This window comes from Crinia signifera, chromosome 5 (assembly GCF_055691185.1).
Source record: "Crinia signifera chromosome 5, ASM5569118v1, whole genome shotgun sequence".
Classification (NCBI taxonomy): domain Eukaryota; kingdom Metazoa; phylum Chordata; class Amphibia; order Anura; family Myobatrachidae; genus Crinia; species Crinia signifera.
Genome location: NC_139221.1, coordinates 8,408,815 through 8,428,659, shown reverse-complemented (window position 1 = coordinate 8,428,659; position 19,845 = coordinate 8,408,815). Strand labels below are relative to the sequence as shown.

Below are 19,845 nucleotides of genomic sequence, written 5' to 3'. Positions count from 1 at the left end.
CAGGAGCTGACACTATCACACTGGCTAGGTATAGGGCTTTATATAGACTGTGCCCAGGAGATGACACTATCACACTGGCTAGGTATAGGGCTTTATATAGACTGTGCCCAGGAGATGACACTATCACACTGGCTAGGTATAGGGAGTTATACAGACTGTGCCCAGGAGATGACACTATCACACTGGCTAGGTATAGGGCTTTATATAGACTGTGCCCAGGAGATGACTCTATCACACTGGCTAGGTATAGGGAGTTATATAGGCTGTGCCCAGGAGATGACACTATCACACTGGCTAGGTATAGGGAGTTATATAGACTGTGCCCAGGAGATGACACTATCACACTGGCTAGGTATAGGGCTTTATATAGACTGTGCCCAGGAGATGACTCTATCACACTGGCTAGGTATAGGGAGTTATATAGGCTGTGCCCAGGAGATGACACTATCACACTGGCTAGGTATAGGGAGTTATATAGGCTGTGCCCAGGAGCTGACACTATCACACTGGCTAGGTATAGGGAGTTATATAGACTGTGCCCAGGAGCTGACACTCTATCACACTGGCTGTATCAGTCAATGTGTATTGTGTACCCGGAAGGAATCAGAATTTTCCTGTCTTTCTGGCGGCTCTGTGTCCAGACATCACGTGATGCACTGTGTCCACGGCATGACGGGATTTGTAGTCCAGCTTCTGCCCTCGTGTGTGCCCTCAGGCAGTGGGCGGGACTCTATCTCCCAGCATGCCCCGTGCTGCACTTCCGGTTTCTGTACAGGATCATCAGGCGGCCCGGAGCGGGGCAACAGGCAACGGCATGGAACGGGTGAGTACTGGAGCAATGTATATATAATACAGCTGTATACCGGGGGTGCTGTCACTATTATATACATTACCGTTGTATACGGTACCGGGAGTGCTGAGTCACTATACTATATACATTATATCTGTATACCGGGGGTGCTGAGTCACTATAATATACATTATATCTGTATACCGGGGGTGCTGAGTCACTATAATATACATTATATCTGTATACCGGGGGTGCTGAGTCACTGTAATATACATTATATCTATACACCGGGGGTGCTGAGTCACTATAATATACATTATATCTATATACCGGGGGTGCTGAGTCACTATAATATACATTACATCTGTATACCGGGGATGCTGAGTCACTATAATATACATTACATCTGTATACCGGGGGTGCTGAGTCACTATAATATACATTATATTTGTATACCGGGGGTGCTGAGTCACTATAATATACATTATATCTATATACCGGGGTGCTGAGTCACTATAATATACATTATATCTGTATACCGGGGGTGCTGAGTCACTATAATATACATCTGTATACCGGGGGTGCTTAGTCACTATAATATACATCTGTATACCGGGGGTGCTGAGTCACTATAATATACATCTGTATACCGGGGGTGCTTAGTCACTATAATATACATCTGTATACCGGGGGTGCTGAGTCACTATAATATACATCTGTATACCGGGGGTGCTGAGTCACTATAATATACATCTGTATACCGGGGGTGCTGAGTCACTATAATATACATCTGTATACCGGGGGTGCTGAGTCACTATACTATATACATTACATCTGTAGGTGCTGAGTCACTATAATATACATTATATCTGTATACCGGGGGTGCTGAGTCACTATAATATACATTACATCTGTATACCGGGGACGCTGAGTCACTGTAATATACATTATATCTATATACCGGGGGTGCTGAGTCACTATAATATACATTATATCTGTATACCGGGGGTGCTGAGTCACTATAATATACATCTGTATACTGGGGGTGCTTAGTCACTATAATATACATCTGTATACCGGGGGTGCTGAGTCACTATAATATACATCTGTATACCGGGGGTGCTGAGTCACTATATTATATACATTACATCTGTATACCGGGGGTGCTGAGTCACTACATTATATACATTACATGGAACGGGTGAGTACTGGAGCAATGTATATATAATACAGCTGTATACCGGGGGTGCTGTCACTATTATATACATTACCATTGTATACGGTACCGGGAGTGCTGAGTCACTATACTATATACATTATATCTGTATACCGGGGGTGCTGAGTCACTATAATATACATTATATCTGTATACCGGGGGTGCTGAGTCACTATAATATACATTATATCTGTATACCGGGGGTGCTGAGTCACTGTAATATACATTATATCTATACACCGGGGGTGCTGAGTCACTATAATATACATTATATCTATATACCGGGGGTGCTGAGTCACTATAATATACATTACATCTGTATACCGGGGATGCTGAGTCACTATAATATACATTACATCTGTATACCGGGGGTGCTGAGTCACTATAATATACATTATATTTGTATACCGGGGGTGCTGAGTCACTATAATATACATTATATCTATATACCGGGGTGCTGAGTCACTATAATATACATTATATCTGTATACCGGGGGTGCTGAGTCACTATAATATACATCTGTATACCGGGGGTGCTTAGTCACTATAATATACATCTGTATACCGGGGGTGCTGAGTCACTATAATATACATCTGTATACCGGGGGTGCTTAGTCACTATAATATACATCTGTATACCGGGGGTGCTGAGTCACTATAATATACATCTGTATACCGGGGGTGCTGAGTCACTATAATATACATCTGTATACCGGGGGTGCTGAGTCACTATACTATATACATTACATCTGTAGGTGCTGAGTCACTATAATATACATTATATCTGTATACCGGGGGTGCTGAGTCACTATAATATACATTACATCTGTATACCGGGGACGCTGAGTCACTGTAATATACATTATATCTATATACCGGGGGTGCTGAGTCACTATAATATACATTATATCTGTATACCGGGGGTGCTGAGTCACTATAATATACATCTGTATACTGGGGGTGCTTAGTCACTATAATATACATCTGTATACCGGGGGTGCTGAGTCACTATAATATACATCTGTATACCGGGGGTGCTGAGTCACTATATTATATACATTACATCTGTATACCGGGGGTGCTGAGTCACTATATTATTTACATTACATCTCTATACCGGGGGTGCTGAGTCACTATAATATACATTACACCTGTATACCGGTGGTGCTGAGTCACTATATTATATACATTACATCTGTATACCGGGGGTGCTGAGTCACTATAATCTACATTATATCTGTATACCGGGGGTGCTGAGTCACTATAATATACATTATATCGGTATACCGGGGGTGCTGAGTCACTATAATCTACATTATATCTGTATACTGGGGGTGCTGAGTCACTATACTATATACATTACATCTGTATACCGGGGGTGCTGAGTCACTATACTATATACATTACATCTGTATACCAGGGGTGCTGAGTCACTATACTATATACATTACATCTGTATACCGGGGGTGCTGAGTCACTATAATATACATTATATCTGTATACCGGGGGTGCTGAGTCACTATACTATATACATTACATCTGTATACGGGGGTGCCGAGTCACTATACTATATACATTACATCTGTATACCGGGGTGCTGAGTCACTGTAATATACATTATATCTGTATACCGGGGGGTGCTGAGTCACTATACTATATACATTACATCTGTATACGGGGGTGCAGAGTCACTATACTATATGCATTACATCTGTATACCGGGGGTGCTGAGTCACTGTAATATACATTATATCTATATACCGGGGGTGCTGAGTCACTATAATATACATTACATCTGTATACCGGGGGTGCTGCGTCACTATACTATATGCATTACATCTGTATACCGGGGGTGCTGAGTCACTATACTATATACATTACATCTGTATACGGGGGTGCCGAGTCACTATACTATATACATTACATCTGTATACCGGGGGTGCTGAGTCACTATAATATACATTACATCTGTATACGGGGGTGCCGAGTCACTATACTATATACATTACATCTGTATACGGGGGGTGCTGCGTCACTATACTATATGCATTACATCTGTATACCGGGGGTGCTGAGTCACTATACTATATACATTACATCTGTATACCGGGGGTGCTGAGTCACTATACTATATACATTACATCTGTATACGGGGGTGCCGAGTCACTATACTATATACATTACATCTGTATACGGGGGGTGCTGCGTCACTATACTATATGCATTACATCTGTATACGGGGGTGCCGAGTCACTATACTATATACATTACATCTGTATACGGGGGGTGCTGCGTCACTATACTATATGCATTACATCTGTATACCGGGGGGTGCCGAGTCACTATAATATACATTATAGCTGTATAACGGGGGTGCTGAGTCACTATAATATACATCTGTATACCGGGGGGTGCTTAGTCACTATACTATATACAGTGTTCATTCTAGCACCTGCCTTCTTTGAAAACCCATGCAGTTCCTCTTCCCTGCCTGGGGTGTCGCTGTCTGCTGTAGTGCTTCTAGCAGTGTGGTCTGTATATCGGCACTGATATGCAAACCAGACATGTGCTAGGAGCACTACAGCAGACAGCGACACCCCAGGCAGGAAACAGGAACTGCATGGGTTTTCAAAGATGGCGGGTGCAAGAATGAACACTAATATACATTACATCTGTATACCGGGGGTGCTGAGTCACTATAATATACATTATATCTGCATACCAGGGTGCTGAATCACTATACTATATACATTACATCTGTATACCGGGGGTGCTGAGTCACTATAATATATACATTACATCTGTATACCGGTGGTGCTGAGTTACTATAATATACATTACATCTGTATACCGGTGGTGCTGAGTCACTATAATATACATTATATCTGTATACCGATGGTGCTGAGTCACTATAATATACATTATATCTGTATACCGGTGGTGCTGAGTCACTATAATATATACATTACATCTGTATACCGGGGGTGCTGAGTCACTATAATATATACATTACATCTGTATACGGGGGGTGCTGAGTCACTATAATATATACATTACATCTGTATAGCGGGGCAGTATGGATGGTGTAATGGTTAGCATTGCTGCCACGCAGCGCTGTGGTCATGGGTTAGATTCCCACCATGGCCCTAACTGTGCGGAGTTTGTATATTCTCCCTGTTCGTGCGTGGGTTTCCCCCGGGTACTCCGGTTTCCTCCCACAGTCTACAAATATACTAGTAGGCTAATTGGCTCCCAACAAATTAACCCTAGAATGTCTGTGTGCATGTACATGTGGTAGGGAATATAGATTGTAAGCTCCACTGGGGCAGGGACTGATGCGAATGTTCAGCGCTGCGGAATATGTGTGGGCTATATAAGAAACTGTTAATAAATAAATAAAATGGCGGGGGTGCTGATTCATACAGGTAAGATTGGTTAGATTGTTAGATGAATGGCAGTATACAGGTGAGAGTGGATGGAGGATGGGCAGTATACAGGTGAGAGTGGATGGAGGATGGGCAGTATACAGGTGAGAGTGGATGGAGGATGGGCAGTATACAGGTGAGAGTGGATGGAGGATGGGCAGTATACAGGTGAGAGTGGATGGAGGATGGGCAGTATACAGGTGAGTGGATAGAGGATGGGCAGTATACAGGTGAGAGTGGATGGAGGAGGGGCAGTATACAGGTGAGAGTGGATGGAGGATGGGCAATATACAGGTAAGAGTGGATGAAGGATGGGGCAATATACAGGTGAGAGTGGATGGAGGATGGGCAGTATACAGGTGAGAGTGGATGGAGGATGGGCAGTATACAGGTAAGAGTGGACGGAGGATGGGCAGTATACAGGTGAGAGTGGATGGAGGATGGGCAGTATACAGGTGAGAGTGGATGGAGGATGGGCAGTATACAGGTAAGAGTGGATGGAGAAAAGGCAATATACAGGTGAGAGTGGATGGAGGAGGGGGCGATATACAGGTGAGAGTGGATGGAGGAGGTACAATATACAGGTGAGAGTGGATGGAGGAGGTACAATATACAGGTGAGAGTGGATGGAGGAGGTACAATATACAGGTGAGAGTTGATGGAGGATGGGGCTGTATACAGATGAGGGTGAATGGAGGATGGAAACAGACAAATGGTGGAGCGCTAACACAACAATTATATATATATGACCAATTGGGTATCAAATATTTTATTTACTAATAATAAAGATTAAAATATTAGCTTAAAAAACAATTGCGTATTTCATAATGCAAATAAAAAGTATACAGCCTTATTTGGGATGCATGGATTACTTATACATACATATATACAATTGGGGGTATCTCACTTGTTCCTAGGAGTACTCTCCTGGGGTGGAGTGTGACAATCAATGGAAACTGGGATGGCGGGTATCCATAAACCTGCTGGAGTTTTCTTGGGACCTGATCCAGATTTTATTAGATCCTGGGGTTCAGTCCTTGATGCGGTAGATCAGTAAATGGGCGGTATTCAATGAGAATACCTGCGAGGTGCAGCAAATTCTTTTTAGGATTCGCTGCACATTCGCCACGTTCCGGAGCCGGCGGGCTCCGGTATTCAACGTGTCAGGGGCTCGCTGCCCCTGACTGGCGAATATGAGCTCCTGCGGCGATTGCCGCAGGGAGCCTGAGGACGGTGCCAGGCAGAGAGATGGTAGTCTCTCTGCCTGCCCCAGAACTTTGTGGGAGGTAGGTGGGCTCCCCGGGTGCCAGGCAGCACAGGCTGCCCCCCGGGGGTGCCAGCAGGGGAGCGTATATTCACTACACCCGATCGTAACGATAAAAACATGGCGAATCAGGCTCATTGAATACCGCCCAATGTCCAACAGTTGGAAATGTGGGGAAATGGAGAGCTGGTCCAAGTGAGAGTTCTTTTTTGTAAACCCAAATTGATAGGCTGTACACGCTTGGCCTTACGCGTTTCGTCGTCCACAGACAACTTTTTCAAAGGTACATTTCCAACTGTTGGACATTTACTAGACATTCCAAGGGACACCACCACCTGCTATTGCATCTGGAGCTACCGCATCAAGGACTGAACCCCAGGATCTAATAAAATCTGGATCAGGTCCCAAGAAAACTCCAGCAGGTTTATGGATACCCGCCATCCCAGTTTCCATTGCTTGTCACACTCCGCCCCAGGAGTACAAGTGAGATACCCCCAATTGTATATATGTATGTATAAGTAATCCATGCATCCCAAATTAGGCTGTATACTTTTTATTTGCATTATGAAATACGCAATTGTTTTTTAAGCTAATATTTTAATCTTTATTATTAGTAAATAAAATATTTGTGATACCCAATTGGTCATATATATAATTTTTGTGTTAGCGCTCCACCATTTGTCTGTTTCCTTCCTTCTCCATTTTCTGTGAGCAGCTCGCCAAACAACCCACCTTAAAGCACCTGTATATACCGTTCCACCCAGGTGGTCCAGTATATATACTTTGAATGGAGGATGGGGCTGTATACAGGTGAGTATGTGGAGGAGGGGCAATATACAGGTGTGGGTGGAGGAGGGGCACTATACAGGTAAGGGTGGGTGGAGGAGGGCACTATACAGGTGAGGGTGGGTGGAGGCGGGGCACTATACAGGTGAGGGTGGGTGGAGGAGGGGCACTATACAGGTGAGAGTGCTTGGAGGCGGTGCAGTATACAGGTGAGAGTGCTTGGAGGCGGGGCAGTATACAGGTGAGAGTGCTTGGAGGCGGGGCAGTATACAGGTGAGAGTGGTTGGAGGCGGGGCAGTATACAGGTGAGTGGTTGGAGGCGGGGCAGTATAGGTGAGTTGAGGGTGGATGGGGCAGTTTACAGGTGAGGGTGAATGGAGGATGGGGCTGTATACAGGGAAGAGTGGATGGAGGAGGGGCAGTATACAGATGAGGGTGGATGGAGGATGGTATACAGGTGAGAGTGGATAAGGCAGTATACAGGTGAGTGGATGGAAGATGGGCAGTATACAGGTGAGTGGTTGGAGGCGGGGCAGTATACAGGTGAGAGTGGTTGGAGGCGGGGCAGTATACAGGTGAGTGGTTGGAGGCATGGCAGTATACAGGTGAGAGTGGATGGAGGCGGGGCAGTATACAGGTGAGGGTGGATGGAGGAGGGGCAGTATACAGGTGAGAGTGGATGGAAGATGGGCAGTATACAGATGAGGGTGGATGGGGCAGTTTACAGGTGAGGGTGGATGGAGGATGGGGCTGTATACAGGGAAGAGTGGATGGAGGAGGGGCAGTATACAAGTGAGTGTGGATGGAGGAGCAAGAGTATACAGGGGAGGGTGGGTGGAGGAGTGGCAGTATATAGGTGAGGGTGGATGGAGGAGCAAGAGTATACAGTAGAGGGTGGGTGGAGGAGGGGCAGTATACAGGTGAGGGTGGGTGCAGGCCAGCAAGCAGATGGGGCAGTACTGATAGGTCTTCATGTAATAAAGGCAGAGCTCCTGGTGGATGTTGTGCACATCCCATAAACTGATCCTGGTTGGGCGTGTGATGGACCCTATCCCCGTCCCCTATCTCCGCCTGTTAAATCTGCCTTTGTTTTCCAGGCTCTGGTGACCTTTGAGGACGTGGCCATCTATTTCACCGAGGAGGAATGGAAGAGCTTAAACGATGAGCAGAAGAGCTTGTACAAGGATGTAATGAATGATAATTACCAGATGATTCTCTCGCTCAGTGAGTGTTTCCCGCATGCCTCCTAATGTATCCCTGTTCCAGAGCCCCACTAAGCACATATTATATAATGAATTACATAGTACATGGTGCTGCTCTTGTTAAGCCAAAGGGGTCAATGTACGACACCGCTATGTAGCGTGAGATCGGAGTCTGAGGTTTCATGTTTGTGTTTGTTTCCCCCACAGACCGTCCAGACATCATTTCAAATATTGAATTAGGATGCGAGCCATATGTGATAAGCGACGCAAAGCTCAACGGCCAAGGTGAGAGCCATATTACCTCTGAATAATCACTATGGGTGGGAGCCGAATTCTTCTTGTGTTCCTGGGGAACGCTCAATGGAATATTCCTCAAATGCTTCTCTCTTCTCAGCAGGTTCCTGGCAATACAAGAAATTGTTGGAGTCTGAGACAATGTCCCTCCGGGAAAGATGCAGCAACACAGGAGATGAGAGCGGTAGTAGCTCTGGACCACAGGTGAAGAGACAGCGGCGATACCCCCGAGTGAACCCAGTCAGATGGGTGAAGAAAGAGAAGAAATCAAAGAAACGCGTTGGTCGTTCTTTCAATCAGAATACGGATAAATCCAGAAGCTCTCCAGGCAGAGAGAGAGGGCAGAACTCTGATATCTGCACTGCTATCAATGATGACTTACATGTGGAAGATCCTGGTGATCAAAGTACAAATGCAGCGGACGCAGAGAATGACAGGAGTCCTGGGATCTCAACTCTGGCCTTGCTTGATAAAAGTATGGCCCTGGCAGGTCGTTGCATAACAAAAACGCCGCTGGAACTTAAGCTCCGGAACCGCAAAGCTGAAAAAGTCACAATAGCTTCAACGGCTCAGCAGCTTCTTTGCAAACCAAAGCCGGGCAGGAGCGTTAAGGCCGGTCAACAGCTCAATGGACACCCAAGAACTGCTGCCACCACCACAAAACATGATCCTTTGTCAGAGAAGGTGTCCACAGATGTGAAGGAAGTCAACGGTTCCATTCAAAGGAACAAGAGCTTCAGCAGGCAAAGAAACCAGAGCTTTGTAAATGGAAAGAAGGGAATGAGCTCTAGAAATGCGAAGAAGGAAGATAGACATGTAAAGTTTAATGAGGTAGTTACTATGTTTCTAATTGATCCACAGTCTGATGAAAGCCACGCCGTGGGGATTGAGGAGAGAGTGAAGCTACGGAATAGAAGATTCCTTTCTAATTTAAGTGAGCCACGCAAGAATAAGGTGCAGTTGACATTAAAAGGTGACATTGGAGTAGTAGATGAAGATAGTAGGATGACTCCAGAGAATTCCGGAACGTCGCCGGACATGCAGCGAGCAGGGAAAAGATCTTTTACGCCACAGAACCATAGTGTGGAACGCCACAAAGGGAAAAGACCAAGGCTGAGCTCATTAAAATGCACCAAAAAGGTGGCAAAAGTAGAGAAAAGCCCTGAGAAGACCATGGGTGGGATGGTTACCAGAAGGACCACAGATCTGGCAGATTCTGCTTCTGTCGAGTCCATTAAGCAGTCACACCCATCTGATGGTGCAGACATGAACGACATACCAGTGGATATGAACAGTAAACGGAAGCACCAACTGGATGTGGTAAGGGAAGCAGAAAACAAGGTGGACACTGCCGCCAACTTGCCCCAGGCATTTATTAAATCTTATGCTTGTGCTAATTGTGGTAAAGTTCTTCACTGGTCCAGGCTCACTGACTCTCAGAAGAAGAACATAGAGAAGTCTCTTCCTCATATGTGTAGAAGATGCGTCCGAAACCAGAAGGCAAATGCTAATAATGTGACTGCTTCGCCAACATTGATCAGCATGCCAACCCGCTCCCATGTAAACTCTGCCGCATCTGGTGAAACAGCACTGCCAGTGACTCCCGATAAGAAGAAACCAAACTCTTCACCAGGTATAGAAAAAACAGAGAGTAGCTCAACAGCTGGTAATAACCAGAAGGCAAATGCTAATAATGTGACTGCTTCGGCCACAGTGACCAGCATGCCAACCCGCTCCCATGTAAATTCTGCCACATCTGGTGAAACAGCACTGCCGGCAACTCCCGTTAAGAAGAAACCAAACTCTTCACCCGGTATAGAAAAAACAGTGAGTAGCTCAACAGCTGGTAATAACCAGAAGGCAAATGCTAATAATGTGACTGCTTCGCCAACATTGATCAGCATGCCAACCCGCTCCCATGTAAATTCTGCCACATCTGGTGAAACAGCACTGCCGGCAACTCCCGATAAGAAGAAACCAAACTCTTCACCCGGTATAGAAAAAACAGTGAGTAGCTCAACAGCTGCTAATAACTACGATGCAGACAAAGAGAAGAATGAGGAAAACACAACCAAGTCCGCAAGTCCAGCCAAACATTCCGTTCAAGTCAAAGATAAAAGCACCAACCACAGGAAAAAATCTGTACTGTGCAGTAATTGTAAGCATTGTGATTCAGAGGATCCCAAAGTCCATCGCAAGGACAGATCTGGAACCTCTACTAAGAGTACAGTTTCCAGTAACAACTTAAGTCCAGGTCTTAATATAGCTGCAGAGAAGAAATCTGCGGCATTGGTTCTGCGCAAAATACAGAGCAGGGTGGACCCTGCAGAAAAGCAAAATCCTATATCTGGCTTGGATTCCCAAAGAAGCAACATTGCTGTAAAGCACAATAAAAAGGGCCTAAACATGACTGCTGGTAATAAGAACCAGGAGACAGAGGCAGATAAGATTCTTGTAAGTAAAACGCGTGAGGTATGCACAAACTGTGGAAAACATTTTCACGCTTTCCCAAAGAAACACCCACTGACCAGTGTTCAGCTAAATAAGCCTGTTAAAACTAGGTCCATTTCCACCGCTAAGCCAAGAAGGTCTGATCTTGTTGACCACGATGAGATGCCTAAAGAATCACCCCCTAAGCATAAAACTAAGAGCTCCAGACCTACGGAAGAGTCTAGTACTCCTGATCAAGGCCAAAAAATAAAGCGGAAGGCCAAACTTTGCCCCAAATGCGGCAAGAGGCTGAATTTGCATGTGACACCCAACCAGGACAATCCTGCCGATGAGAGCGGAGGCAGCAGCGCCAGTTGCATTCTCAAGAAGCGCAAGAGGCCTTTAGCGGGAATGGAACCGTTTACGTGCAAAGAGTGTGGCAAAATATTCACTCGGCATTTCACACTTCTCCAGCACCGCATGATACACACTGGCGAGCGTCCCTACACCTGCAAGGAATGCGGGAAGACTTTCCGTGACGGCGGATACCTTAAGGTGCACATGAGACTGCACACTAAAGAGAAGCCCTACGCCTGCCAGGAGTGTGGAAAATGCTTTAGTCAGAATTCGGCCTACATGGTGCATCTGAGGACGCACACTGATGAGCGTCCATTTGAGTGCAAAGAGTGCGGCAAGAGCTTCAGTGATCGCTCCACTTTCCGGCACCATCAGAGAATTCACACGGGGGAGAAACCCTACTCTTGCTCCTTCTGCAAGAAGAAGTTCGCTCAACAGTCTCATGTGAAGCGACATGAGATGATACATACAGGGGAGAGGCCACACGGGTGCTCCCAGTGCTCGAAAAGGTTTGTCGACCGCCCGAAGCTGCGGAAACACGAACTCATTCACAAAAGAAATAAGGACTGAACAGAAGTAGAGACATTGTGTCAATTTTATGTGTCTGAGGCATCGCGGGTGTTTAGGAAACAAGTCCGTTATTCTAGATTCGGTGAAGCAGAGTCTTTGTAAGTGAGAGAACATTGGGGACAAGCCCTGCCCAGCGTCTACCTCCCGGGGTAGCTTTCAGCATATTGTAATCCTATGAAAATGATACGATTATCATGTTGAGAAATAATTTCAGGAAATATTTATACGTTAGGAATCACGTATATACGATAACTGAATGGACAAAAAAATATGTAGATGATGATGATTTTTAAAAATTTATAGAAATAACTTATTGCCCCATGGAGGGCAGATATTATAAATTATCCTATGGAATTGGGTGCTCGATACTGTTTCCCCAACTTTCTTGGAGTGAGAATTATCTGGGCACTGTAATAGTTTCCAAAATATCAAGCACTACAATGTTTACAGGCTGTGAGAGACCCCTAGCCCCATTGAGCCTGAATCTCACTTCTGGGGCTACTTGCGAGATGCCTTCCCGCGCAGACCCCCTGACGAGCCTTCCCACGCAGCCCTGACAACCGTGTCTTGCAGCCCCCAACACTTCCTCCTTTTTGTCATGTGTTCTAGTCTTGTGTAAAATGCCCATTGTTATGTTATTATTAAGCCCTGAATTCTTAGGTTCTTACCTATTCTAACCCTTCTTACGCTAAAAATTAAAATGTCTTTTTACGTTTTATGTACCGGGAATAACAGACTTACGGCCTGATTCTGATTCACCCAGTCCCTGAGGTATTCGCACCAGTGACCGATGTTTTGCTTCTGCGCATGTGCAGGGCTGCTGTGCGAACGCAGGTGTTCGCACGGAGGGGGGCTGGCTGGAGGTCGGTCAGCGTGCATGGGGGCATTCCCACAAAAACGGGGTGCTTTCGGAAAAACTGCTGGGCATCCCAATCCAAATGCAGGCGCACCGAAGCCTGCGCGGAGTGGGGACCTGACATTTTTGGCCACGCTGTTCATAAATAAGTCAGCTTAGATAAATCAGCGACCATCAAATTATTTTTGGTCCGTACACTCGCATGCGAATGGATTTTAACGTGAACACATCCATAGGCATTGTGGTGGGGATGTACGCGTGGCGGCGGCAGGGAGCGGGCATTCACTTGTCCGGCGAGCGGCGTTACAGTGCTCGTTGGAATCTTCGCTGCTTAGAGAGTCAACCAGAATCAGGCCCTTTATTTCTACAAGACCTAAAATGACCTAATCTGGATAATGACACATTAAAAAAAAAAGTTAACGGTTTAGAATTTAAAAACACCCAGACCTGATTCAGTTCTGATTGATAATGAAGATTCCGCCCTGTGTAAACCTGTGAGAGAATTGTGAATGAATCACTATTCAATAGTCACCAGCAAATTCATTTGCAACTCCCGTTCCATCAAATTATTTCCCGATCTGTGCAAATGTAAAGTACCATACTGCCATCTGCAACATAATCAGACTGATCGGGGCCAGAGCCGATGTCACGACCCTCCCTTGAAACGCCTGGGCACATCTGCGTTTTGTCAGACACTCCCAGAAAACATACCGTTACCACCCCAAACCGCTGGTTTCCTGTCAGTCAAACTATGAGGGGATTACAATCCATACGCTGTCGCTATTTCCACTTGCCTGTGCATATGGTTCATAGGCGCAGTCATTCAATAATTGATCAACCTGCAACAGCGATCAACTCTGAATCAGGTCCCTGGTTTTGTTAATTTAGGGATGAGGGCTAAATCAGGCCAATTATACACACACTAACATAGTAATTAAGGCTGAAAAAAGACATTAGTCCATCGAGTTCAACTTATCTGACTTGTAACTACTGATGTGAATAAGTCAGTCATATCTATAGGATTCCCTTAGTGGCCAGAAATGCATCCAGTTTTGATTTAAATTCATTAACAGTAGTTGCTGTGATCACCCCACCGGCAATGAGTTCCAGAATGTTACTGCTCTAATGGTGAAGAATCCTCTTCTTAATCCAGTACGGAATTTATTTTCCTCGAGCCTCAGTACATGCCCCTGTGTCCTAAGTATAGGCCTGTTAGTGACCAATAATCTCCCAGTTCCATATGATTCCTAATCCTGTATGTGAACATACCAATCATATCATCTCTCAACCTCCGTTTCTCCAGTGAAAACATATTCAGCCTGGTTACCCTATCTTTGTATTCTAGTGATTCGAGACCTTTTACTAGCTTAGTCGCCCTTCTCTGTACCTGTTCCAATTCATTTATGTTCTCCCACACTCCAAATATATACCTACTGGTAGGTTAATTGGCTTCCAACAAAATGAACCCAAGAATGTCTATGTGCGCGCGTGTACATGTGGTAGGAAGTATAGATTATAAGCTCCACTGGTGCAGTGACTGATGTGCTAAATACATTTATTTGCTTTATTTAGAAGTACTGGGTCGGATATATTGCTGTGAGTCTGGCGGCTGCTCAGGATGACAATTTTTTTTCCTTTAAAAAGGGGCAAACATTTACAGGCCATTAAATGCTCCCATTAAAATAAAGAAAAAACCTTCAGCCGTCACCTCGCACAGCCGCTGGACTTGCTCCTCATATCTGGCACCCTGTGTTCATTTGTATAACAATCCAACCCCCCCTCCCCAAATTCAACTAGCACCCGGTTTGTCAAATATGATGGTCTCCGCGTGCACAATGCACAATCCTTCCAGATAATCGAGCAAACTAAATTGTGTGTTCTAATGAGTTAATGGAAAGTTTACTGTAGGTCCCGACATATAACTGTATTCTGTTAGTTTGCTATATACCGCAAGTGTTCGAAATACTTCATTATACGTGAATTTAGGGCAGACTAGTAGCAGGGGCTTCCCTACAATTCACATCCTAAAGGGTAAACCCGCTCGTTGATTTTTCGAAGACAAAAACAAAACATTTGAAGCGTTATTTCCCAACAACCTGGCCGCTTATCCACATTCTGCTGCCTTACCGCATATCACCATCACACACCTTATCGTCTGGACCATCAAAACAATGCTGAGTAGTTGCTCAAAAAAATAAATAGCTATTATGATTTAAATTGATTTAAAGATTATATTGAGGAAGATCTGATCAGGGTGAATTCCTCCAGCTACAGTGTTTGGAGATAATCGTATAATGTGTTATATAACGAATACATGCAGTTATCATAGGACAGAGATTATGCAGGTGCAACAAATGAAACTCTTAATAAGGACAAAAACACAATATAACATGGGCTGTACATATAATCACATACAGTCACGGCATAGGCGCAGCCATATTAGTGGGACAGACACTTGCAGAGCTGCGCAAGTGGATCACCCCACAGGCGCAGCAGGCAGAGTCCGCGGTGCTGTGCAGTACCAGGTTTACTCTATATCTTTGTACATCCCTGTCACTTTAGCTGTGGCTTATTTAGCGGAACACTGTATCCCGGGTGTGACGACACTGGGGTGATATATACGTGGCTGCTGCTTCCGCCTCTCTCTGCACTGTCTAATACTTCTGCCCATTCCTAGGACAGTATTCTATTGATGAGTGTTCCTTGCATGCTACAATAAACTTGCACTGACCGGAAACTGCCCCACCTGGGGGGTATCTGTAGATGATTTTATATGGAATAAATACTTGCTGTATGCAGTGAGAATAAAATGTGTACTTCAATCATTTTGTGGCTCTTATTTATGACCACGCGGTATTGTTGGCTGTGAGGACAAGTCGGGCCTAATTTCCCTTGAAGCTCCCTTATGATTTGGCATTGATGTGCCATATTTTTACATGCGATAAATCGCATGAGTTTTATCGCATGTAAAGATTCCCGGGGAGCTGCAGCGGTGGGGGACAGAAGAATTTTAAAAAATCAGTAGCCGGACAGTCTTTTGACAGTTCTTTAAAAAAAAAAAATTCTCCTGCTCGCTTCCTGCCGCCCACTGCCAGTCCTCAGCAGCTTGACATGAGTTATGCATTGTTTTTATCTTTGTAGATTTTATAACATGGGGCCTAGTTCACTACAGCTTGTAGTTCTGCAAATAATCGCTAAACTACAATCCATGATGTTAGCATGCGGGAGGCTGCGTCGAACCCACCAATGCGTTCGCTAAATCTTGTGAGCACTCGTACATCACCAGTAGCCCCCTGGCTGTGAAACCAGGCCACCATGTGTGGGTTGAGTGTGACATCTGACCCACCCTCCAAATGGTACTAATACTCCTCCATTGTACGGACCATGCCTCAGTCACGACCCATCACTGCCTCCAGCCCTCAGACTGCGGTCACATTTTTAGCAGTGCTACCTCAGTTTAAGAGGCAACGCAGGTGCAGATTTGCGAACATCGAATAGCAATGTTATAACAGAGTTAAATAAGCTACATGGATGGCAAGTAAGTGTACCACGTCCCGTTGCATGGCACACTTCATTCACCATGATTTCGGCAAGGTGCGTTGCTGAACTCGGCACACTTTACAGTATTAAAAAAAAAAAAAAAAAACACCTCATGTCGACAAGATGATGCCAACCGAATTCGCACATACTCCTTTACTCTGGTCATTGTCTAACAATTTGAATATAGTCACTATATATAAAAGGCTAAATCTCCTCACCTTTCTGAGGTGAAGTACTGTCAGTGACCACTAGAGGCCACTCAGACCAAATTATTCCTTAACAGAAAGTGAAACCAAAAATGACCTGTTTGAAACTTCCTGTATATGGAGAGAGGGAGCGGTGAAGACTTGGAGGTAGGCGCAGATAGGGACTAGTAGTACATAAAGGAGGTCACTCAGCATAACCAGTTATAGTGAAACAAGAAACATCAGCAAACTGTCCTGACGACTTCTTGTTATGTACAATTCTTGTCCTTCCATACACTGAAGTAAAGAGAAACATTGTTGCAAAAAGTCGGATGAGAAAGTTGCTATATTGTCCTATAAGGCAGGGGTTCCCAAAGTTTTTGAATCACGCACCCCAAAGTATCAGAATTGTTTTTTTTGCGGCACCCCTAGGCTAAAGGTTTCTTATTGAGAAAGTCCTAAACACAATTAATTTAGCTTAATATTTATTTCTATCTCATCTTTAGGATCAGTTATGTGGTAATGGACAGGATTCCCTTCTGTTTGTCCACAATTTGACTATTATAATGAACATAAAATACTTGAATTGGTTCTGGACTACCAACCCAAGGCACCCCATGGTTCCCACGGCACACAGTTTGGGAACCACTGCTATAAACTATTAGCGTTTAGGGTCACTATTCAAATAAACAATGAGACTCTAAAGCTGGCCATACACTAGAACGACCAGCTTGAGCTTCTGATTGTGTCATGATTTCCTTTGAACTCCCGGCAGCCCTGGACTAATGATTTGGGGCATTTTTGACACGATGTGTTAATGTGCTTACAATCCATTGTGCGATCTAGCTGCCACATGCGACTAGTCGCCAGAGGAGGCGGGTGGGAGTGTCCTGGAAACTACCAGTCAAATGAGGCGTACGATCCATTGAATGACCGATCGCATGTGCAAAAACCAACTCTTGATCTGCACCCAATCACTACTCAGACATGCAGCATGATCTGGGGATGGACCAGCTGGACAGTGCATCAAAGCGATACACCACACAAAAGATTGCACGGCCCATCAAAACCATGTGTTCATACAAAATATCGTTCTAGTGTAAAGCTAGCTCAACTGTTGTAACGAGGAGCGGGGAACTTCCTTATACTAACACTAAATGAGTGTATAAATAGGCCAATCAGAATAACTGATTAAGAACAATTAAATCTGACATCAGAAAAATCTGCAGTCGCTGCTTTCTCCCCGGGATGTCGGATGACCTCCCGACAGTTGGGATTCCAACAGTCAGTAGACAGACAACAGAATCCCAACTGTTAAAAGCCCGGTAGTTGGGATCCCGAATTACAGGGGTTATTCTCCCTCGTGGGGCTCCACGGCCTCCATAGAGGGAGAACAGAACCTGTGGTGAGCCATCAAGCCCGCAAGGGGCTTTGTAGAGCCCCCCATCATAGTCCCGGCGGTTGAGATTCTGATGTCGGTTTAATGACAATTGGGAGATCATACAATGCCCTTCGTATCCAGATTCCCTGTTTTCTTGATGTGAATGAAGGGCATATTTTGATGGAGAAATGTGTTAAGCATGGCGTAGTCGCTCAGGACATGATGCGCCCATAAGGGCTATTTGGGTCAATTGACGATGCAGTGTAGTAGGACACATCTGGAGTAAGCCTAAAGAACATAGTAGATCCATATCACAGTGGTTACCCACCAAACAATTAACCATGTTTATGAATGTTCTAAATCCACAGTAAGGACCAAATACAAAACAAACCACATCCAAAAGAGCCAAGTTGCCCAGATCTGCAGAAGAAACAAATGGCTGAACACATGAACCTGTCTGGTTAATGCAATAGTTTCCAGGTCAAAAATGTCAACTCAGTAGACTCAAATGGCACCGGCAGACTAGCTCTGCAGATAAGAGTACTCAACGCGTTTCTCCACCTCTCTAATCAGCTTCCTCAGAAAGGAGGGGGAAGGGAGAGGAGTAGGTTAGAATACTTACTCTACAACAAGGTCAGTCTTCTGACCTCCGGCATGCTCAATACCGGATTCCCATACCCAACCCCATTACACTCACCATTACTACAGGAGTCTGGATCCTGACCACCATGGAAGGTGAGTAATTACAGACTGAGCATATAGTATATGTCTAATTGCGTAAATAGTCCTCTGGTAGGGAGATGTTACCTAAGGATGCCAGAGAAAGTACTAGTGTTTTTCCTAAAAAGGTGCAGTGATTTCCATTAAATTCCCCCCTTTATGTCTGGGGAGGCTAAATATTCCCTCGTTACTGCAGATTACGGACCGAAAAGACTCCATCCAGAACACACAGCCTTGTTTTTGAAGATTAGGAGTTTCAGAATTAGCTAAAATGACTTCTCATCCATGAACAGATTGTTAAAAAAAAACTTGAGGCCACTAAATCCGCCAGAACCGTAACAATCACCCTTTCTGGAAGGCAATGATCTAACCTATGGAAAATACCCCTAACGGTCCTTGGAGGACCCAATCCAGCTGTCCCTGAAATGGAAAAAGTAGAGCGGGTGATTCGGTGACTCCCTAAGTCGCAATTCCTCAAAGGACCTCTCCAAATATTGAAGAGACCTTTGTGAACTGCAATGCAGAGGCCAACAACACTCAAGTAGCAGAGCTAGAAAGAGATTTTAAAATAAATTCAGGTGGTCACTCAGAGAGTGTGCGGCCACCATTAAAGTTAGGGGTAAATGCCATATAATAAAATACAAAAATAACAGTATATTCATAGGTATAGGCTAGGGTGGCCAATCCAGGGATCGGCGGGATCCCGTTATTTGGCCCCAAAGATTGAAGCTTTCAATTTCGGGATTAGACTGCGCATACGCAGTCTAATGCTGGGCAGCGTCTGATCACTCGCTCAGATGCTGCCCGACTGGTCCCGATGCCTGGCCTA

At 44.9% G+C, this 19,845-nt stretch overlaps 1 protein-coding gene across 2 annotated transcripts; it reads left to right on the top strand.

Annotated features, from left to right (window-relative positions):
- The first annotated feature begins 716 nt into the window (after nucleotides 1-716).
- Nucleotides 717-16,015, top strand: LOC146079918 (uncharacterized). 2 transcript variants are annotated; one of them, XM_083186638.1, is made up of 4 exons: nucleotides 717-823; nucleotides 8,579-8,705; nucleotides 8,891-8,968; nucleotides 9,081-16,015. In XM_083186638.1, exons 1-4 carry the CDS (start codon nucleotides 743-745, stop codon nucleotides 12,332-12,334), a joined length of 3,540 nt encoding a protein of 1,179 aa, XP_083042764.1. In that variant the 5' UTR covers nucleotides 717-742; the 3' UTR covers nucleotides 12,335-16,015. The 2 variants fall into 2 exon arrangements, with proteins under 2 accessions (XP_083042764.1, XP_083042763.1); XM_083186637.1 differs by having other exon boundaries at nucleotides 9,078-16,015.
- Nucleotides 16,016-19,845: the final 3,830 nt, after the last annotated feature.

Bases quoted from the DNA above. Each gene is read 5' to 3' on its own strand.
- LOC146079918 (XM_083186637.1), top strand. From the start codon at position 743: ATGCCCCGTGCTGCACTTCCGGTTTCTGTACAGGATCATCAGGCGGCC. The intron at 824-8,578 runs GTGAGTACTGGA...TTTGTTTTCCAG, and splicing joins CAGGCAACGGCATGGAACGG to GCTCTGGTGACCTTTGAGGA. The intron at 8,969-9,077 runs GTGAGAGCCATA...CTCTCTTCTCAG, and splicing joins CGCAAAGCTCAACGGCCAAG to CAGGTTCCTGGCAATACAAG.